The sequence below is a fragment of the Sciurus vulgaris genome, assembly GCF_902686455.1.
Source record: "Sciurus vulgaris genome assembly, chromosome: 15".
Lineage (NCBI taxonomy): Eukaryota > Metazoa > Chordata > Mammalia > Rodentia > Sciuridae > Sciurus > Sciurus vulgaris.
The window spans coordinates 25,067,280-25,090,475 of NC_136476.1; the positions used below are offsets into that span (position 1 = coordinate 25,067,280).

General features: G+C 38.6%; 1 protein-coding gene across 2 annotated transcripts; it reads left to right on the forward strand.

Moving 5' to 3' along the window:
* The first annotated feature begins 143 nt into the window (after positions 1-143).
* MLANA (melan-A) lies at positions 144-15,318 on the forward strand. Of its 2 annotated transcripts, XM_079113107.1 has the most exons (5): positions 144-297; positions 1,774-1,875; positions 6,525-6,621; positions 11,976-12,089; positions 13,584-15,318. In XM_079113107.1, the coding sequence occupies exons 2-5, from the start codon at positions 1,799-1,801 to the stop codon at positions 13,650-13,652; spliced, it is 357 nt and encodes a 118-aa protein (XP_078969233.1). In that variant the 5' UTR covers positions 144-297; positions 1,774-1,798; the 3' UTR covers positions 13,653-15,318. The 2 variants fall into 2 exon arrangements, with proteins under 2 accessions (XP_078969233.1, XP_078969234.1); XM_079113108.1 differs by lacking the exons at positions 144-297; positions 1,774-1,875 and adding an exon at positions 5,047-5,340.
* The last annotated feature ends 7,878 nt before the right edge of the window (positions 15,319-23,196 follow it).

Genomic DNA, 23,196 nt, shown 5'->3' on the forward strand with positions numbered 1-23,196 from the left:
TTTATCTAGTAACCCTACAGAGAGCCAGCATTTAAAATAAATGACTTCTCGAGGAAGAAGCACTGAGACTGGGGAAAACAGAGGCCACAGTGAACTGTGGTTTTTTTGAAGGTGTAATGAAGTCAATTTCTTTCATGCCAAATAAGCAATTACAGATGACCCCGTCAGGAATTCAAACCCGTGACTATCATGGGACTCAAGATCAAGGAAAAAAATTGTTAAAAAGATTAAGAGCCAGAGAAGCAATCTTCACACACACAGCAAGTGAGTAGGCGAAGGACTCGCTCGTCAAGGACGGTAAGGACATTTCTTCTCACTGTCATGGTGTCCTAGTCTTCCAGAACAGGGCCTGAGAAATGCTGGTGGACCTCTCTGCCATCCTTGTTGCCTTCCTGATGATTAACAGATAGCAGGGTTTCTCCTCAATGTGTGTATCTCCAACTTCTGGGTGTTCACAGTCTCCTCCTAGATCCTCTCTCAGTCCTCAGCAACTTCTGAGAATGGTGATTATTCCTGGGGTGAAAGACAGTCTGCTGGCAACAAGTAGCTCCCCTGTGCTGGATGTACTCTCCTGTCACTTAAAGGACCGCATCTGGGGGTTTCAGCAGAACAAGGTGCATTTGCTGTCCCTGTGCTCTTTGCCGAGGCTCTGAGCATGATATACAAAAACAATTTAATGCAGAATTAATTGGGTTTCTTGTCTGCAATTTTGAAGAGCATTCACCCCCACATTACCCACCTGAGGTGATCAATGAGTTCAACTATAATTTCTTTTTTACTATTGGGAAGGGCAAATCACACAGAAAATGCTTCCAGTGGAAAGGAGTCACATGGTGAAACCCCCACTCTGCTCTCCATTTGCTCCGTTATTCAAACTGGAGCTCATTAATATAACTCTGTGGGGATCAGGCCTTTGATATTCACAGAACAGTGAGAGGGAAGAAAAATACACAATAGCAAGGAGAGACATTTCCAATATTGGTCTTCAATGAGCTCACTTTAATCATGATCATTGTAATTCATGAGCTTGTTGTTGTTCCTTTGTATATATTACAGTTTTAAAAAATTGTTTTGACCCCCATCCACGAAATGTGAACTAGAGGGAAGCAAAAATTGGTTTAGGTGTAAGGGAAGACAATTGTTAGACAAAGTCAGGTCCCGGGCTTCCTTGGCTTATTTTGGGTGATGTGCACAGGGACAAGCTAAGACGTGTGTGGGGTATTTCCTTTGTTGAAATGTGGAGTTGGAAGACTCTACGCTTGGTTGCTCTGCCTTATACACCCATGGCCTAGTTGGGCAGGGAATGCTCAGGGAAATACATTTAATCTCATCCTAGCCTCTGTCTAGGGAATGATATCAAATAGTAACTTTGGAGAGAAATAACTTTTATTGTTTTATTAACCAATGCCCTGGGTCAGGGAAAGTAGAGAATGAATAGAAATGTGTTGTTTCTTTTACTATAAGTTTATGGTATACAGTCAAACTGAAGATAATTGAAGAGCATCCCCCAATAATAATTCAGTTTGAAATATTTTTGGCTTTCATGGGTAGTTTCTTCTTCAAGCTTAATTTTCCATTAGCTAGAAGTTCCAGCAATTTCCAAAGTCCTTGATATTAGTGAGAGAAGTTGGTAGAAATCCTCTCACAGAGAGAAACTAGAAGGTCCACCTGTCAATTCTGGTCACCTGGCAATAATGTCTTTGTGGATCTTTATGAATGATGCATAAAGACACTTTGGATACACTAAATGATGCCCATGTGACTCTTTGTTAGGTGTCCTGAGCTCTGACCCCACGAGATGCCACAAGAGGAGGCTCTCTTCACCTATGATTACCCCAGGAAGAGGCACAGTCACTCTTACATTACAACTGAAGAGTAAGTTCAAAATGAGACCCAGAAGGGTTATCGATTTGCCATCCTGCTGACTTCCACTAACACAAGACTGTCTGTACATCTCCCTGTGTTTATCCCCTCAGAGAGTAAACACCCTGACAATAAGAGGAGAACTTAGGGTCCTACAAAGGGCTCACTCAAGCTTCTCTGGGGCTAAACAGGCAGGGAGATAAGGAGAAAAAGGTGGATCTGTCTGTTCTTGTCTATATTCTGGGTCACTGGGTCTTAATTGTAGGTTCCCAAACTGAAAAACATCTGTCCAGGATCAAGATGCTTTTTTCCTCAAATCTTATTCTGTCAACTCCACTCAGACTCCTGAAGGTGCTTTGCAGGCAGAATGAAGTTGAGTTGCCAAAGAGCCCATGAGGATGAAGGGCAGGTGTGTGGACTGACTCCAGGATGAAGACGGTGGCCATAACCTTTGCATCATGGCCTTATCCTACATAAAGCGGCTTGGTATTGCATTAATTAAAAATAAGTATTTATATGATTAGCATCTCCAAGTGCGAGGTGGAGGGTGGAGAAGGTAAATTGCACATGGAATTAGTTAGGCTATTGTTTCAGCCGCTTTAAGATGATTTGACAGCCTCTTCTCCTTTTTTTTTTTTTTTTTTTTTATTTGATACTGGGGAATTAACCCCAGGGGCAGTCAACCACCGAGCCACATCCCCAGCCCTGTTTTGTATTTTATTTAGAGACAGGGTCTCTCTGAGTTGCTTAGGGCCTTGCTAAATTGCTGAGACTGGCTGTGAACTCATGATCCTCCCGTCTCACCTCTGGAGCCGCTGGGATTCAGGCATGCCCCACTGTGCCCGGGTCTCTTCTTTAAAATGTAATTCTGTTAGTGTCTCACGTAGTAGGAAATTCAAGCTGATCGGTGTACTTCTCTCTGGTTACTCCCCTTGGATGTTGCTTTTGTCTACATGATTAAAAATGGTGTGTCATCATCTCTGTCTTACCAATAGAAAGGGGGAGATGAAGGGAAGCCTAGGGCCATTCCTCTCAAGTGAAAGGCATTCTCTGCTCACCCCCCACCCCACGTGGTTCACCCTTTTGGGTATCATCTTTGCTGTGCTGTAAGTGAGGAGAGACTTAGAGAAAATTGGAAATGTGCAGCTGAACATGATGTTGGGATTTAAATCCAGGTTTGTTTGCCTATGAGGCACTATGCTGCAGGCCAGCAGAGACAAATATTTGCACAATCCCATCCAACAAGAGGCTAGGGCAGAGATCAGAATGTTTACCATGAAGCCAAAGGCTGGAGGCAGGAAATGGGTAGCTCAGTAGGCTGGAAATGAGCTGTTCTTTACTGTGTAGTGCTATGTCTCCCAGCTGGGGGAGCTAGTGGCCAGGTGGCATCCACAGCCCAAACAGAATTGCTCTCAGGGTCTAATCAGGAAGACAGAAACCAAGTGGGCATTTCAACTTCGGTATAAAGAGGTGGTTAACCAGGAACTGGGCCTGAGGAAGCAAAGGAGACCCAGAGGGCACCCAGAGGCAGTAACTGCAGGAGGCTGCTCCCACCCCTGGGGCTGGGTGAAGAAAGGGAAGTGTGGGACCATCACAACTTGGAGCAGAGAGAAGGGACGCCACAGAAATGGGACCCACAGTTCTGAGGAAGGATTTCTGCTTAGCTGGTCCTGGTGCTTCAGGAGCTTAGAGGAGGGGCCTATGATTAAATGCTCAGATCTTTGTGGTGGGCACTGATCAGCTGGTGAGGGGCATAACAAGGCTGGTCCTGGGGTGCCAGAAGTAGAGCTGATAAATGGGACTGATGGTGTGAAGAACCGCTGCTGGGGCTATACTGACTGGAGGGAGCATCTCCTTCTCCCTCTTTCAGTCTAGAGGACTCTCTCTAGGTGCTAATGGGAGCCACTGAGCAAAAGAGAAGTGGACTTTGTAGAGTTCAAAACCAGCACCCCAGAGCAAAGCACAGAAAATGGCTTTGAAGTTAGGGAACAATAGCTTAATAAAAGGCATATAGAGTTTATAACCATCATCATATGAAGGAGTCCCTGACTGAAGGCCTGAGCTTTCTGTCTTGCATCCTGAACAAAGCACTAATGCAGGGTTGGGTGGATTCTCTGGCATCTTCCATGAGAACACAGGGGAGCTCCAGGCTCTAGCACTAAAAACAAATGAACAAACAAACAAAACCCCCAAAACCCCATTTGACCCGTATGTGTGGGAGTGGTCCTTGACAAGCAGAATGTCATTTCCTTTGACATTTTGCTGTCTGTATGAAGTTCAGATGACCAAAGCTCCCACAAAGTGACTCTCTTAACCTCAGTCTGTGTGGGTAGGAACCTTTGAGTACATAGAACATCATGATTTTGTGCAGGGTAGTGAAAGACTAATCTCTTCTGCATAAGGCCACCAACGTCAGACTTACCCTCTCATGAAAGGTCCCTGCTCAGCTGACCTCCCATGTAAACAGGTGAATGGAGGTAGGGAAATACAGATAGCTGTACTGGAGCAACACACCTCTGAGATTCTCCGAGAATATTTATCCTTCTCACAATCTTACCACTAGACAGAATGAGGAAGAACAATGTGAAGTAGGGCAAACCTGAAAGGGCGACCCACCTGCTTTGAGTGTTAACTACTTCTTTGAAACCTCAGTAGACAAAAGTTCTCACAACTGAGTGGGCATAAGCTCTCTACAGAGTTTGCTTTTAAATTAATCTCGGGTGATTCTACTACAGGTGGTGGCATCTGGGTGACACTTGGGAGCCCTGCTAAGCAGTGTTCTCCTGTCGTTCCTTGTTGTTTTATGCTCTCAGTCACCTGGGAGTGTTGTGAGTACAGTGTGACTGTGTATAAAGAGCTGGAACAGAGCTCTGTCTGTTTTGGGATGTTCTAGGGGAAACCACAGGGTAAAGTTAGAGCACAGACACGCTGGGAATTTGATCAGCTGCCTCCAGTCACGAGAGCACTTTGTACACTCCTGTGACAGCTTCATTTTAGGAAAAAGTGATTTCTGCAGGAAGAATACTGGCCTAAGAGACTGGAAATCTGGGTCTGGCCCAAATTCTAGAGTTCCTTCTTTGGGTGTCTAGTGCCAGTTACTGTGACTGCTGAGTCTGGCACTTACTGGTTGTGCAACCTTGGGCATTTTATCAGCCTGATGTTAGCTGTAAAACAAACGTCATACTTACCTCAGAGGGTTGATGTGAGAATAAAAGGAAAGCATATTTGCAGGGTGCTTAGCATAGAGCCAGGCACAAACTGGCGCTCAATGGATGGTAGAGGAGTCACTAGGGTGGCAGTGATGCTGAGAGATCTTGGTGGGTCTCAGTTTCATGATCTAGAAAAAGGGTGGATTGGCCTCCATAACTGGGTCAGAGCTTGCGTCTAGTTCTGCAATTGTATGGTTCTCTGCATCCCTTTTGGAGATGGACAGGATATGCTTGATACCTCCAGCAACTTGGAGTTGGAGGTGACCAGGTAGGAGGTACTAGGAAAAACTCTCTCCAGAAGCCTCTGTTTAACCTTCCTCCTCCTATAGCTGCTCAATTTATGCAAATCACCGGATCCACAGAGACTTTCCTAGCAAGTTTATAACCACAAGTAACACACAGTACTCTCAACTTTGATCATGCTGTAGTGTCAAAAATCAAGCGGCTACTAGCTAACTGACAATGTATGCAGGCAGTGCACAACCCCAGGCCCTGTTTCCACTGCCTTTGTGGTAACTGTAATGGTTCCTGGAGGTCACTGGACTCAGGGCCCACAGGCTAGTTGAATCCCAGATTGACATTCTATGCTTAGGATCAGATCCTTCCATAAGCAACGAAGCTCTGCTCTAGGCTTAGCTTAGACCCCTCTCCCCAGGGCCACAGCGGGTGAGGGGAGGGTGTGGGGTAGATGTCTCTGCCTTGGGTACAAATCCTAGCTTTGTCTTTTGTTCTCTCTGGATGACAATGGGCAAGTCATTTAAACTTTGCATTTATTTTCTCACCTATGAATCAGGGATGAGAAGTGGCATCTACCTTAAAGGGTTATTATGAGAATTTTAAAAATTATAAAAAGCTAATGCAGGACTGGGATTGTAGCTCAGTGGTAGAGCACTTGCCTATCACATGTGAGGCACTGAGTTCAATCCTCAGCACCACATAAAAATAAACAAAATAAAGGTCTATCAACAACTAAAATAATAATAATAAAAGTTAATGCACATAGGATGTTCAGTGCAGCATGTGGCTTATTGTAGATGTTTAGTCAATGCTAATTTATATTCCCTTTTTCTGGACTGAGTTGGAGGAAATGCTTTAAACCAGCTCTGATGAGAAGAAAAGATAATTCTGCCTCAATAAGCATACTGTCCACATGAGGAATAACTGCTAGGGCACCTCCTACGCTTGGAACTTGGGTGTGTGGGCTGTGCAGTTAGCAGCACTCCTGTGGGAACACAGCTGAGAGGCTCCCAGACTGGACCGCCCGGTCCCTGATACAGGAGCTGGAGGTCTGGTGGGGGTGCCCTGTGTAGGGGATGGCAAACTACTTGAGGACCAAGAGGTGTTTCTCTGGGCTATCAAAGCCCATATGAAGAAAAAAGAGTGATTTACATTTTATTCTAATCTGAAATAATGTTTCTGTGCCAAGTTGGACTTGTCTATCTCTTGGGCCAGGGCTGCGGGGATTGGCATCCTGATAGTGATCCTGGGAATTTCACTGCTCATCGGCTGCTGGTATTGTAGAAGACGAAGTGGATACAGAACCTTGACGGTTGGTAGAGTTCCCATTGCTGGGATTCTTTCAGATCCAGGACTCCCTATCTGCTCCTTTCTCTGAATTTTTTGGGGAAGGGGATAAAATATTCTCATAATCATCTCTAGCTTTGATTCCTGCTTCTGATAAATCTTTCCATACATTGCACTTTTGGCAACTTTTCTTTTGCTTCTGCCCAGGCATGAATTCCAACCAGAAACTTGCCCCATCTCTTTGGTACTATTTGAAGCAAACTTGAGAATCTGGCTGCCATGTGTAGCTCAGTACCGGTGTTTGGTGATGCCCATGGAAAAGAGATTGTGATCACCTTAACAGCAGAACATTAGACTCCTCAGCTTTTACCAGTGCCTTTGGAGATTCTCTCCTGTTGTTACTTCCTGTAGTGGCCCATTTTCCCACCTTGCCTCTTTTACATCTTTCATCCTAGGAAATTCCACGTTCTTCTAACTTTCTTACTACATAGCCCAGAAATCCAAAATCCCTCTGGACATCAGTGCAGTGAGAAGATCATACTCCTCTCAGCCGTTCAAAGCATCCCTGTTTTATTATTTATTTTTAACAAGTTCCATTCTCTTTAGGTGATCAATTTGGTTTAATATTTTCTTTTTCTTCTTTACCCAAAGAAGCAGGAAGCTAACACAACAACCTGTCCACTCTTCTGGCACTGGGTACCTCTTCCATGAGTGGGCAACATCAACTGAGTCTATACACTATAAAAACTACAGATTCTAGCAACCTTTCTTCAAAACCAGGTAGCACCCAAAGGCATTCTTCATTGTGATAGATGAAAGAAGAATTGCAATTCTCCCTCTCTTGTTATACATCTGGAAGCTCTGGAAAAATGTTGTCTTTTCAGAAGATGTTGAAAAGTCCCATTCTTCATTCAGCAAACACTTCATTCAGAAAAGGTTGTGTAAAGGAGTCTAGGGTTGGTGTGTGTTGGGGGAGGTCTACAGCTTGGCAGGCTAAAGAAAAGGAGAAAGTAAGAGATGCACGTTCCAACGTTTTCCTTCCTTGCCTAGACACTGGGCAGTTTTGTATCTTCTTTTCCCTAACACCTTTCTTACCAACGTTTTTCCAAATACAAACCATGAAAAACTGGGCAAATTGGGGGGCTGACATCACCAAGCAGAGCCCTCTAGTGTGTTCACATTTAGTGGGAAAGAGGAGAAGGTATCAATGCATGATCCGGACCCACCTGGAATCATCTGGGATTCTCACTGAAATGCAAATTTGGGGACCATCTGTGGTGGTGGGGTCCAGGAGTCTGCATTTTAACATGCACACTGAGTTTGAATGATATGCAGAGAATTGATAGTGAACTGAGAGAGTGAACCCCACTTCTATTCTATGGTAGGTGAGGGACTTAGAAGAAGGAAAAAAAAATCAATAATTGATGAAGGCCATTTTCTTCCTTTCTTCCCAATCAGTATGCCTTTTATTTCCCTTTTTTGTTGCATTAACTAGAACTTCCAGTACAATGTTGAAAAAGAGTGGTGAGAAAGGACATATTTACTTTATTTCTGATACAGTGGGAAAATTTAAAGTTTATCATCATTAAGTATAATGTTAGCTGTGTTTTTTTGTTTCTTTAGCAAAGTTGAGAAAGTTTCCCTCTGTTCTTAGTTTACTCAGAATTTCAGTCATGAATGGGGATTGAATTTTGTCAAATGCTTTTTCCACATCTGCTGATATGACCATATGATTTTTCTTCTTTAGCCTCTTAATGTGTTGGATTACATGAACTGAATCAACTTGCTTGTATACCTGGGTAAATCCACTTGTTTATGGTGTCTGACTTTTTTTTTTTTTAACTTATTGTTGAGTTTGATTTGCCAATATTTTCTTGAGGACTTTTGAATCCATGTTCATGAGCTCTAGTTTCTTTTCTTGTTATATCTTTGGCTTTGGTGTTAAGGCAATGCTGCCCTCACAGAAAGTTAGGAAATATTCCTTTTGCTTCTGTCTTCTGAAAGAGATTGTAGGGAATTGAAATAATTTCTTTCTTAAATATCTGGTAGAATTCAACAGTGAACCCCTCTGGGCTACTTTCTATTATTGAAGGCAACTAATTATTTTTTCAATTTTTATGATGAATATAGGCCTAACATGGTTTATTTCTTCTTGTGTGAGTATCCAAAGATTATGTCTTTCAAGGAATTGGTGCATTTTGTTTAGGTTTTCAAATTTGTGGGCATAGAGTGGTTCTCAGTATTTCCTGATCATCCTTTTACAGCCCATGGAATCTTTAGTGATGTCCTCTTTCTTTGTGTTTTCTCTTTCTCTTCCTTACCCTGGCTAATGGGTTATCTTTATCAATCTTTTCCAGGAAACAGCTTTTGATAGAGAAGATTTGTCTATTTCTTTCATGTTTTTCAATTTCATGGATTTCTTGTCTACTTTTATTTTTCCCCCCCTGCTTATTTTGGATTTAATTTGGTTTCCTTCTAGTTTTGTAAGGTAGAAGCCTAGGTGATTGATTTTAGATTCTTTTTTCTTTTCTAAGGTATGCATTTAATGCTATAAATTTTCAGTTAAGTACTGCTTCCACTGCATCTCACAAACTGATTAGTTGTATTTTCAATTTCATTTAGTTCAAAATATTTAAAAATTTCTCTTGAGAGTTCTTTGACCCATGTGCTGCATAGAAGTGTGTTGTTTATTCTTCAAGTAAATAAATTTGGGGGATTTTTCAGCTTTCTGTTGCTGATTTCTAGATTAATCCTGTTTAGATCTAAGAGAGACATGCATGATTTCTATCCGTTTTTGTGTGTGGTACTAAGGATTGAGCCTAAAGATACTCTACCACTCAGTTACATTTTAAGCCCCTTTTAGTTTTTTATTTTGACACAGGATCTCTAGCCTTGAATTTGAGATCCAATATGTCAGCCTTCTGGGTTGCTGGGTTTTCAGGTGTGTGTCACTATGCCTGGCTCCTTATTTCTATTGTTTTAAATTTGTTATGATATGTTTTATGGCCCAGAATGAGGTCAACCTTGGTGAATTCTATGTGAGCTTGAGAATATGTATTCTGCTGTGTTGGACGACAAGAGCATATAGTAGCATCTAACCTCTATCATAGTTACTTGGTGGACAGTTTTGGTAGGTTTAACTATGTCCTTACTCACTTTTTGCCTGTTGGACCATCCACTTCTGATAGAGGAATGTTAAAGTCTCCAACTATAACTCTAAATGCATAGTGGATTCAGTGGAATCTCCTTGAAGTTCTATCAGTTTTTGTCCTGTGTATTTTGATGCTTTCTCATTAGGTGTACACATGTTAAGTTTTATGTCTTCTCGAGAATGAAGCCCTTTATCATTGCAAAATGTCCCTTTTTATCCATGACTTTACTGTGTTGTCTGCTCTTTATGAAATCAACATAGGAATGTCCACTTTCTTTCCTCTATTTGTGGTACTGGGAACTGAACTCAGGACCTTGTACCTGTAGGTAAGAGTGCTCTAGCACTGGACTACATCCATAGGCCTTTTTATTTTTATTTTGAGACAGGGTCTTGCTAAGTTTCTGGGGCCAGCCTCAAACTTGTGATCTTCTTGCCTCAGCTTTTGGAGTTCCTGGGATTATGGGTGTGTACCTTTATTCCCAGTTTTCCATGTTCTTTCTTTCTTCTCTTTTTCTTTCCCCTTTCCCCTTCCCTTCCCTTTCTTTTCCAGTACTAGGGATTTAACCCAGGGGCACTTTACCACTGAGCCCCATCCCTAGCCCTTCTTAGTTTTTATTTTGAATCAGGGTCTCATTAAGTTGCTTAGGACTTCGCTTAGTTGCTAAGGCTGCCTTGAACTTGTTGATCTTCCTGCCTTGGCCTCCTGATTTGCTGGACTTACAGGCATTTGTCATTATTTCCAGTTTCCCACTTTCTTTTGATTAGTGTTAGCATGGTATATCTCGCTTCATCCATTTACTTTTCATGTACATACGTCGTTTATAGTGAATTTTGTTTTTGACCCACTCTGACAATCTCATCTATTAACTGATGCATTTCTTAATCCACTGACATTTAAAGCAATTACTGATATATTTGGGATTAATATCTAGTATATTTGTACTGTTTTATATATTTTTTGCCCTTGTTCTTTATTCCTATTTTTGTCTTCCACTCTTTTAATTGGTTTTAACTGAACAATTTATAGGACTTCATTTTCTTTCTTTTCTTGGCATATACTTTTTAAATTTAACTTTAAGTGGTTGCCTTCTAGTTTAAAATACACATTTACAACTAATTCTAGTCCCCTTCATCTAGTTCTTCCTTCTTATTCTCTGCATCATTGCTGTCATTCATTTCACTTATATATAAGCATACATAATTAAATATATTATTATTCTAACTAGTTACTATGTTAGATCAATTAAGAATAAGAAAAATAAAAGTTTTTACTTTATCTTCATTTATTCTTTCTTCAATGTTCTTCCTTTCTGTTTTAGTCAGCTTTTTTCCTGCTGTGACCAAATGATCTGACCAGCACAATTATGGTAGAAGAAGGGTTTATTTGAGGACTCAAAGTTTCAGAGGTCTTAGTCCATAGAAGGCTGGCTCCATACCTTGGGGCTCCGGGTAAGGCAGAACATCATGGTGGAAGAGCATGGCAGAGGGAAGCAGCTCACATCGTCAGGAAGGAGAGGGAGGGAGGGTAGGGGACTCCACTCTTTAGACAAAAATATATATCCCAAAGCCACACCCTGATTCCTACCTCCTCCAGCCACACCCTATCACTTCAGTTTTCTCTCAGTTAATCCCATCATTATGGGATTAACTCACTGATTGGGTGAAGATTCTCATAACGCAATCATTTCTCCTTCAAACCTTCTTGCATTGTCTCACATGTGAGTTTTGGGGGGACGCCACATCTAAACCGTAACACTTTCTTTATGTAGATAGGAGTTTCTGGTCTGTATTTTCCTTCTTTCTAAAGAATTCAACATTTCTGGCAAGGCAGGTCTGTTGACAACATATTCCCTCAACTTTTATTTGCCTGAGGGAGTCTTTATTTCTCCTTCATTTTTGAAGATAATTTCATAAGAGGTTCATTTTATAGATTCAATCTTCTCCTTTCCTTAAAAAAATATTCATCTATTAACAACCTGGTGCCAAGCACTTCACCAGTACTTTACCTTTAGTTAATTTCCACCACTCTGAGAGAGAGGTGGTATTATTTTCCTATTTTTGATGCAAAAACTGTAATTCAGAGAGGTAAAATGGCTAGCCTGAGGACACAGAGCAAGTAAATTGCATAACCTAGATTAAAACCTATTCTTAAGATTTGGCCTCATCTTTTCTTTAATGGACTCAGTTATTTCATCTTACCCATTCACTTTTATGAATTTATATTTCAGGACAAAAATCTTCATGTTGGAACTCGAAGTAACTCAAGGGAAAGATGCCCATGTGAGGGGCTTGGTCATCAGGACAGCAAACTGTCTTTTCAAAACCAAAACGGTGACCCTCAGGTAGGCTAAGTTCATGCATCTGGATATTTTCACAGATAGCTGATTTTAGCTGAACTGAACAAAATGATTTCTACTGAAAAAGCAAGGACAGAGTAAACATATTTAGTGCTATTAGACTGTTGATCTAAAAGTAGTCAAAATTGTAAATTTTGTTAAGATATTTTACCACAATAAAAATAATCATAAAAACAAAAACCAAGTGACACACAGAGATTTTCCTTAAGTTGTATTATTATTATTATTATTATTATTATTATTTTGTACTGGGAATTGAACCCAGAGGTGCTTAACAACTGAACAACATCCCCAGCACCTTTTATATTTTATTTAGAAACAGGGTCTCACTAAGTTGCTGAGGCTGGCTTTGAACTCGAGATCCTCCTGCCTCAGCCTCCTGAGCCACTGGAATTACAGGCATGCCCCTCCATGCCTGGCTAAATTGTATCTTTTCATACTCAGATTTTCCAGGGTCAATAATGAGAGCCCTACACATAAAATCCAAAGGAAGAACTTGGTTTTAGATATAATATCCTTTTGTTGTATGTTGTGTTTTTAGTTACATTTGCCCTTTTCATTAATGTAGATATATAGGGAGGAGAAAAAGTACCTATTATTAATTGTATAGAGCTGTGCTATGTTTATGGGGTAGCCACTAGTCACACATTGTAATGGAACGTTTGAAATAGTAATTTGAATTAGGCTACTATAATGCATACCCTATTTCAAAATGTATTTGAAACTCATTAATGATTTTTATATTGATTACATATTGAGATGACTATATTTTGATATGGTAGGTTATATAAACTATTTTATTAAAATTAATTTTTACTTGTCTTTTAAAAATGTAGTTACTAGAAATTTTAAAATGACATATGTGGCTTGCACTGTATTTCTATTGGATGGCACTGGTATAGAAGCAACAGAACATAATGGTTGAAAGCACTCACTCTGGAGCCAAATGACTGTGTTTGATTCTTAGCTTCATGTCTTAATAGTTGTGTGATCTTGCATGAGTAACTTCTCTGTGCCTCAGTTTCCCACTCTGCAGCATTTCCTAGAATGTTGAGCATGAAATAAAGGACTGACACATTTGTGCCCAGTTGATATATAAATGTACCTTTAGACAAAACTACAAAGATCTAAGAAGCAAAGATGTAGTATATATTGTCTGTAAACAGGGTTCAAGAATTTATTAGTTAGGCCTCAGGACTTCTACTGACATTAACTATCCAGGTATAAACACACTTTTAGGTTTTGGAAAACCCCTTAGTTCTACTTTTTTTCTATCCTTCCCTCTGACAATGTTTCAATTTACACTTTTGTGAGATTTAACAGCTACCCTTTATGGTGGAAATTAGATGTGAACACTCAGAAGTTTCAGTCTATGGTAGAAATAAAACATGTAAACACGATGCTCTTTTCACTTAATGCCTCCCCAGAAACATAGACATTGTTGCCAAAGCCCACTTTCTTCCTTTCTCATCCTCACAGGTCCCTGAGGCTCCACCTGCTTATGAGAGACTTTCTGCAGGACAGTCACCTCCACCTTACTCACCCTGAGAGCCAGCAAGCTACCTGAGAAATGCTAAAATGCTTTCCCTTACACTTTTGCTTTAACTTACTGTTTGAAATCTAATGTTCCACTTTGAAAAGTACAACAATGTACATCTCTAACAATAGGCCAGTGTTACATTCTTAACAGGACAACTAGCAGTACTAATGACAAGAAATGTTAAAATGGGAAGACTTCATCAATGAACCTTATAATTCATTCTGTCTCTGCTAGTAATAATGCTATTAAATTCATAATTTTCTGAGTAATAGAACTCAAGTGGGTGTTCTGGAACTATCTGATTCCTTTTTAATTGAAATGTGGCTAACTTATAAACTTCTATTTAGATTTTTAAAGTAGCAGTCTCTTGACCATCATGAACTGTATACAGAATTGTAGCAGGTGTTAGACTGCTCACAAAGGACACTTATAAGCTTAAAACTAAGAGTCAATAGTCTTATTTATCTGATCTGGACCATGTCAATCATACCTCTTCATTTTCAAGTTCCGTGATACTACAACAATATACCCTAGAGATCCTGTACCTTCAGTGATATATATAATGAAGTTCTAATTACATTTTACTCAAAGGGTCAATATTATCATAATTAAGGATAATAATCTTCTCTTAAGCCAGAAAGTGGTATAAGGATTTTAAAAAGCAAAAGTGACTAAGTTTGACTGATGTCTGTATGCAGTTTTTAGTTTCCCCATGGCAGTTTAGCTATTTCAGTTTCCAATAACTTCCACAAGAATATACAGAAGAAACCATAAAGGATAAGAGATTCTGGAGCTGTATCACTGTTTGTATAGAAACAGTGCAATTTGCTTTTTTTACATATCCACATCACTTACACTACTTATTAGCTAATTTTTTTAGTCAGTTCATTAAATAAAACATTTGGCCAAAATAAAACAAAATAAAAAATCAATGAAATATCTGGTTAAAATTTATACCCATCACTCTAAATGGAAAACCAGCATCATTTTCCATAAGCAGAGGATAACTATAAAAATGAAGATAATGAAAGCAGATTATTTTTATTAAAACCTAGGAAGACACTGATGGTTGTAGAACGCTGTGAACCTGAGACCTGCTTTCTTGGCCAAAGAGGGAGATAAGCAAAAATCAGAGAAAATTTGCATGCTCCTGTTGACATAATCAGAAGGCTTGCAAGTTTTAAAGCAATGGCTTTCTCACTATGTGATACATTATGTTATTTAATGTTGAGTTGCTAACCTAAAATCATCTTGTGTCACTGGAAACACAACATAACATTAACTGCATTATTTTCCACCAAAGAAATTAGACTGAGGGAAAATAACAGAATAAAAAAATGACATTCAACAAATATGAAAATATGTTTCCAACTATTCCTGATTCTGTCATCTTATCACTTAATAATATTCTCTTCTCCTGCTCTCTTTAAAAAATAAAAATTCCAAATGGAGAAAACTTCATCAGGCATCTGGCCACCTCCTCCCCTCATTGCAAGCCCTCACCCGAGCTTCAATCCCCACATCTACAGAGGAACTTGTGACTTGAGCCTTAGCCCTCTCCAGCACTCCCAGACCGTCACCCACCAATGGTTCACTCCTTTTCAAGTGGAAGGTCTTATAGAGTCCATTAAACAGTGTTCCAGGCGATGGACATGGAGGACCAGGCTGAGTCTGCCAGAGAAAAACTAGGAGAGTGAGATTTTTGTTGGAAGGAAAAGGAAGTGCAATATTCAGAAAGACCAGCTCTCCTCACAGAGGCAGCCCCAGGCAACCAACCCTGAAAGGCACAAGCTAAAGATGGAAAGGTCGCATGATGCAAGGAGCCTGGTAGTGACCACTGAAGGAGAGTCTTCCTAAACCAGGAATGATTGGATTGAAGCAGGAGATGAACTGGTCTCACAGAAAATTCTTGAAAAGTTCAGACATTGACATTCTAATATGGAAACCCAGGGCTATTTATACATCTGTTGAGGCCCTTTAGTGCTCTATGCCTGCTGCTGAACTCAGACAAGAGAAATGAGGAGGGCAGTCCTCATGGAAGGGGGATCCTTGTGACCTTTGTAGGTAGGATCAAGTTTCCCTGTTGAAGGAAACTTGAACTCAGAAATGAGCCTCCCCTATACACATGGGTACAGGAATCCTTAACTGCAGCAATGCCCACCTTTCTGCCCTGCCATGCTTTTGGGCAGAGAATGGGGATTACATGGCAATACTCTGGGCCTCCTACAGGGCCAGATGGGGACCAATATGATCAGAACTCATGATTGGTCTTCCTCTGCCTATAATTGGCATTTTCCACTTGCCCAAATGCATTGTACAAATCTCACTTTCTATCTGTGCAGTTAGCAGAAAGGAGTTAGCGCTGTTTTATAGAACTTAATTTGCCCCCTCCTCCATCACCCTCAGTGGTGTTGTCTGATGCTAGAATAAAGACTCAGACTTTTTTTGGATTTCTCTTGGAGACACTGATGTAGCCTTTGTGAATATTATAATAGTAAACAGCAGGTATACTTTAAGGAGGGGAAAAAACTAGCCAAAAGACTTTCTTCCCAAATTAAAGTCAGTAAAGTTAGACTAGTTAACACACTGATGATACCTGAAAGTTACCTTCTGAAGTTATAATCACTGAGTTTGGCAGCATTTAGTAAATATCTGGACAGGTCCACTGAGAATCCTGCAGACTTTCTCCTAAAAGAACCAGAAAGGAATCCCCTAAACTTTCATTTCATGACTTCACTTCAAGGGCTCAGTCACTTAAAGAGGCATCCAAAATTCCTCAATCTCAAGTGATGCCAAGAACATTTAAAAAGTATCTCAGAACTTCAGAGGAATTTTCCTCTTGGATGGTTTAAATGAAAACATTCATTTTTAAGAAAATCTAAAACTGCTATCCCAAGAAACGGTGAGAAGAAAGAAAAAGTGTGGAAAATTAAGGAACAGAAAAATCTAAAGAAAGCCCGACAACTTGAAAATTTGAATCAAGTAAATGATAGAGCCCTTTACAGTGGCTGGGGGAAAATACCAAAGATGGTAAATCTGCCTGCCCTCTTTAGAAAAAATTACACTGCTGGTGGCAACTTGAAATTAGACCAAGAGAAAACCGGAAATTTGAGAGCCTTGGGGCTGCCAAACAAGTCAATTTGAAGAAATACATTGATGCTGTTAAATGTTTCCTTGAAAAGGCTTGAGGGAGAAAAATAAGGACTATTTAAAAAGTCAAGAAAATAAAGTGAATCACAGTTGGCTTCCAAACTGAGTAAGTGTCACTGTAGACTGCAAAGGGTTTACTTTACCTTTTTTTTTTTTTTTTTTTTTTGGTATGGGGGAATTGAACCAAGGGGCACTGTACCACTGAGTTGCATCCCTAGCCCTTTTATTTATTTTTTGAGACAGAGTCTCACTAAGTTACTCAGACTAGCTTAACTTCTAGAAAGAATTTGATTGAAAGGAGATTCAATAAATGAATGATATCAAACTAAAAAGTTTCCTCACAGCAAACAAGCAAGAGCATGAAGAGGGAGCCGACAGAATGAGAGAAAATCTTTGCCACCTGCACCTCAGAGAATGCATTAATTTCTAGTGTATACAAAGAACTCAAAAAGCTTAACACCAAAAAATACAAATAACCCAATTAATAAATGGGCAAAGGAACTAAACAGACACTTCTCAAAAGAAGAAATACAGTCAACAAATATGTGAAAAAATGTTCAACATCTCAAGCAATTAGTGAAATGCAAATGAAAACTACACTGAGATTTCACAACATTCCAGTCAGAATGGTAATTATCAAGAATACAAGTAACAATAAATGTTGGTGAGGATGTGGGAAAAAGGTACATTTATCATTGCTGGTGGGACTTCAAATTGCTACAACCACTCTGGAAAGCTGTATGGAGATTCCTCAAAAAACTAGGAATGGAACTACCATTTGACCCAGTTATCTGACTCCTTGGCATATACCCAAAGGACTTAAAATCAGCATACTACAATGACACAGCCATATCGATATTTATAGCAGTTCAATTCACAATAGCTAAGCTATCAAACCAACCTAGGTGCCCTTCAATAGATGAATGGATTTGACCTGGGTTGTGGCTCAGTGGTAGAGCACTTGCCTGGCATGCATGAGGCACTGGGTTCCATTCTCAGCACCCCATTGAAAAACAAAAACGAAAACAAAATAAAGGTATTGTGTCCATCTACTACTTAAAATATATTTTTTAAAACCAGATTAATGAATTTTAAAAAGTGGTATACATACACAATGGAATATACTCAGCCATAAAGAATGAAATTATGACATTTGCCTGTAAATGGATGGATCTGGAGACTACTGTGCTAAGTGAAATAAGCCGATCCCCAAAAACCAAAGGACAAATGTTCTCTCTGAAATGTGGATGCTAACTCAGAAGAAGGGGCAGCAGGAGGGAAAAAACAGAAGTTCATTGGATGAAAAAGGGGAAAGAAGGGAAGGGAGTGGGGTTAGAAATAGGAAAACAGTGGAATGAATCTGACATAACTTTCCTATGTACATACATGAATACACCACAGTGAATCTCCACAACATGTACATCTACTGGCTGGGATCCTAATAAGATATATTCCATGTTTGTATAAATATATCAAAACAGATTGTACTATTTAAAAATAATAAAAATTTAAAAAATTATTCCCTACATAATACATTATAACTACTCACATTTTATGAAGTATAAGTAACCTAGAGATGACTTAAGTACATGGAGAATGTGTATTTTATATACAAATACTATACCATTTTATATAAGGTATTTGAGCATCCACGGAATTTGGTATCCACTGGGAAGAGTTGGGGAAAGTCCTAGAACTACACCCCTACAGATAATGTAGGAATGACAGTACTTCAGTCAAAACAACATATCACAACAGATTGAATGCAGAAGAAAATATGGGAATCTAACTCTTTTCTATTAACCCAAACATTAAAGAGATTTGCAAAAACGTAAAAGAATTCCTCACAATTTTGGGGGGAGAAAAACCATATGGAACATGTATATTTTTTAAAAAGTGAGATTCTAAAATTTTACTACTGCTTGAACTACGTGGAGAATTGTAATGCAAATTTTCATGAAATCAATCAAGGGAATTTGCTTAGAAATTAGAAAAAATCTCCCAAAGCATGAAAACATTAGATGTATGCATCAGAAGTATGACTCCAGATTGAGGGTGTAACTTAATAGTAGAGAACTTGTCTAGCATGTGCAAGGGCCCTTAAATCTAGATCTGACACCAGAACATCTTCTTGCTAAATTATATTCCTGTTGACTGACTTCTCCCCAGCTCCTTATTCTCCCCAGTCTCTAATAATTGCTATTCTCTCAACTTCTATGAGATAAACATTTTTAGATTCCACATGTGAGATCATGCAGTGTTTATCTTTCTGGAATTTACTTATTTCCTTCCCTTAACTTAACATCCTCCAGTTCCAAGTTGCAATGACAGGATTTCAGGCTTTTTTTTTTTTTAATGGCTGTATAGTATCTTGTAGTGTATATGGTATATGTACCATATTTTCTTGATTCTTTTTGTACCGAGGGTTGAACCCAAGGGCGCTTAATCTCCGAGCCACATCTTCATCTCTTTTTTGGGGGATGGGGAATCTCTAAGTTGCTTAGGGCCTTGCTAAGTTGTTGAGGCTGACTTTGAACTTCATTTCTCCTGCTTCAGCCTCTTCAGCTGCCGTGCCTTGCTGTACCACATTTTCTTTATTCTGCTGTGGATGGATATTTAGGTAATTCCACATCCTGACTATTGTGCATAGTCCTGCAAGAAACATGGGAAGGTAGTTGTCTTTTCAACATGTTGATTTTCTTTCCTTTGAGCATATTCCTAGAGTGAGATTGTTGGATCATAGAGTAGTTCCACTTTTAGCTTTTTTTTTTTTTTTTTTGAGGAAACGTCATACTATTTTCCATAATGGCTGTACTATTTTACATTTCCCCTCAACAGTGTTCCCCTTTCCCCACATTCCTACTAGTTTTAAATTTTTTTTTTTTTTTTTTTTGTAATAGGCATTCTAACTGGGATGAGGCACTATCTCACTGTGGTTCTGATTTGCATTTCTCTATTGATTAATGATATTGAGTACTTTTCATTTATCTGTTGGCCAATTGCATTTGTCTTTTGAAAAATGTCTATTTAGATTTTTAACCAATTTTTAAAAACTGGGTTATTTGTTTTGCTACTGAGTTCAGTTCCTTATCTAGCATGGATATTAAATTCTGGTGTTCTACAGCACAGTAAGGTGAATTAACAATAATGCATCATCTACCTCAAAAGAAAGGGTTTTTTTTTTTGTTTTTTTTTTTTTTTTTTTTGTTTTTTTGCAGTGCTGGGGATTGAACCCAGGGCCTTGAGCTTGTGAGGCAGGCACTCTACCAACTGAGCTATATCTCCAGCCCCTATATTAAAGTTTTATTGCCTTACAATGAGTACATTCAAAAATCCTTTCTTTTAGGTTGGGGAGATAGCTCAGTTGGTAGAGTGCTTGCCTCTCAAGCTCAAGGCCCTGGGTTCAATCCCCAGCACCAGAAACAAAACAAAACAAAAAAAAACACTTTAATATAAAGGATATATTAATTATTCTCAGTTGATCACTACCCAGTATATTCATGAATCAAAACATCATAAAAGTATACAAATATCATCTCCCATGAGAAATAAAGCAGAAGAAAGTTGTTGGCAGTTTAACTGATTGAGACAAAGCTTATATGCTAAGAAAAGCAAATGATTACAAGAGAAAATTGGCTAAAGCAAACTTTATATTCCAGGTTTCATGAAGTGGTCCCTGCTGTTCCACATGAAGCCTTGGGCAGAGACCCCAAAGCATTAGAGAATTCCTTAGATCATCAGTTCCTCAAGGAAGCTGTAGGGTTAAGTTGTGAGGGCTCAGGTGCTTGGGTCACTGCAGGTTTGATGTTTACAACCAACTCCCAATATCAACTGGAGAACATCTCTTTTCTTTCTTTAAATATAATGTAATCTTTTTGGTTTTACTGTTTTTTCTCAACTGGTACTAAATTTGCTTAAATTGAAGTCTGATAGAATTATAATTCCTAAAATGGTAGATGGTGAATCTATATGCGCCCCCTCCCCACCCCCATACTGGGGATTGAACCTAGGGGTGTTCTGCCACTAGGTTACATCCTCAGCCCTTTTATTTTTGGGGACAGGGTTTCATTAATTTGCCAAGGCTGGCTTTAAACCTGCAATCCTCCTGCCTCAGCCTCCCAAGTCACTGGGATTACAGACATGGGCCACCACACCCAGCTTCTATATGGTTTTAATAAAAATTTTTATGGTGATTAGATAATTTCATTAGATTCTCAGAATTAGATCCATGTAAGTATTATACTTCGAACTAAATTTCTTACTATTACACATAACTGAATTTTTTATGATCAGGGAGAGATGTAAATCAATAAAATTATTTATATGTACTATTAACTGTTAAATTAACTGTTACAGCTCTGTAAAATCAACTTAGCATTTATCTCAATAAATTTTGGTTTAAAAAACAATACAAGAACCCCACCAAAAACAAATATCAACTAAATCTATTCATATTTTATAAGTTTAGTGATACATTCATATGTTAATTTTAGGGGGAGATAACTTTTCTCATTGACATTTTAAAAATTTCTAAATTTTATGCAAAGTAAATTTTCCTTTAAAAATTTCTTTCTCTATCCTTATTCTTAAGTTTTATTTTTTCTTCATCTCTCCACTACCATATATCAAGTCTTCACACCTGACATCCTAATTAGGTTCCCTGTCCCCAGTCAGGTGACTGACAGAACCACCATTTATTATTTACTAGGCACTGAACCAACTATTTTACATAAATTATCTCATTTCAATGTTATTAAGCATCCATTAAAAGTAAATCAGTAAAGGGAGAGACATGTACATCAGTAAAGACCATTAATCCTCATAGCAACATTGCAAGGTTACTTTGTTCCATCTTGTATGTAAATGCTACTACCTTTTCTTCAGAAATTTTGGTAGCTTTTGTAATTACTTTTGAGTATTTTTTAGTCTTTTATCATTCACTCTATTTTTCAATCATTCCCCTTTGGCACTCTTAACCTATAGTATTCCATTCAATCTCAATGATTTGTGCCTCTGCTCCTCGAGTTTTTCTGAGACTGTCTTTGCAGGTTCAGTTATGCACAAACTTTCAGTCCCATCACAAATTCCAACTAACTGTTGAACTCTTGTAGTTCATTCCTCTGATATTTACTTTTAACTTTTTATTTTTTTTATTCTTTCCTATTGGGTACAGGAATGGGATCTTACTCATTTATATTGTTCCTTCAGTATCTTCTGCATTATGTAGTTCTCAGTAAATGTGTAGAATGACTTTAAAATTTTGGAAAATACGTTGTTATTTTAAAAATGATGTTTTTACATACATAAAAATACACCCTGTTGAGTCTCTAGCACTTCTTCATATTACTTTTAACTGTAGAGATTGTTCACATTCAGATCTTTTTCTCTAAGTTAAAGAGGACCTTTAAAAACTATTCCATGCCTTGAGCTTCTCTAAGCACCATGACGTGTATAATACCTATTGAATAAATGAGGAATAATAAATGGATAATTAAAAGTTCTATAGCCACAATAAGGCTTCAGGCTCAGATGATGGTAAAATGGCTTCTGGAAAGACTTAATGGTAAACGGTTTATCATCTTAAAGTTATAACAGTTTAAGTTTGGATAGTTAAAATCCCCATCAAATTTCTTAGCTTACTTCAGAACTTGCCACCTTCTCAAGCTTTTAATATTAAACTTTTCCAAATTCAGTATTTTATAAGTTAAATGTTCTACTGGAATAAGTAAACATTTTCATTGACCTTAGTGTACATATTATAGTCATCATTACTTTAATCATAAAACTACTGATGTCACTTACTAAATACAAGAGACTTGGAGGGCTTGGAATTGGAACAGGGAACTAAAAAGTCACTTAGAAATATATGAAATGAGAGGAAAGTGAAGAGCTAACACATCATAAATTGGCATGTTTTAACTTAGTATTTAAAATGGGAGACATTCACATTGGCATAATTCTACACAAAGTGTAGAAACACAGACCTTTAGTACTATAAACCCTTTTACGTAGCACTGTGGTGGCTTTTCTTCCTTTATATATATGTCTTTATAGATGACTTTTAATGATACTTAATGGTAACACTGGGCACAAAGAACTGGGATTCTAGGCTTTGTACTCTTGAACTAAGACCCCAGAGCTCCACATGATCTACAAAACTGAAGACAAAGGAAAAAAATCTGGCTTTTTCAATCTGTACATTCATTAATTTAAATTCCTAGTGAAAAATAGGGACTATTAGTTTTTAAGTAAACTAGACCTTAAATAATACAAGAAGCTATCTAGATTTCTCACTCACTTATTCAGCAAATATATATATTGAATACCACGCACCAGCTGCTGGGATGATAAAGATGACTGACAAGGTTGTAAAAACAAAACAAAGATAGGTACTAAGTAACC

Bases quoted from the DNA above. Each gene is read 5' to 3' on its own strand.
- MLANA (XM_079113107.1), top strand. From the start codon at position 1,799: ATGCCACAAGAGGAGGCTCTCTTCACCTATGATTACCCCAGGAAGAGG. The intron at 1,876-6,524 runs GTAAGTTCAAAA...CTCTTGGGCCAG, and splicing joins TCTTACATTACAACTGAAGA to GGCTGCGGGGATTGGCATCC. The intron at 12,090-13,583 runs GTAGGCTAAGTT...TCATCCTCACAG, and splicing joins ACCAAAACGGTGACCCTCAG to GTCCCTGAGGCTCCACCTGC.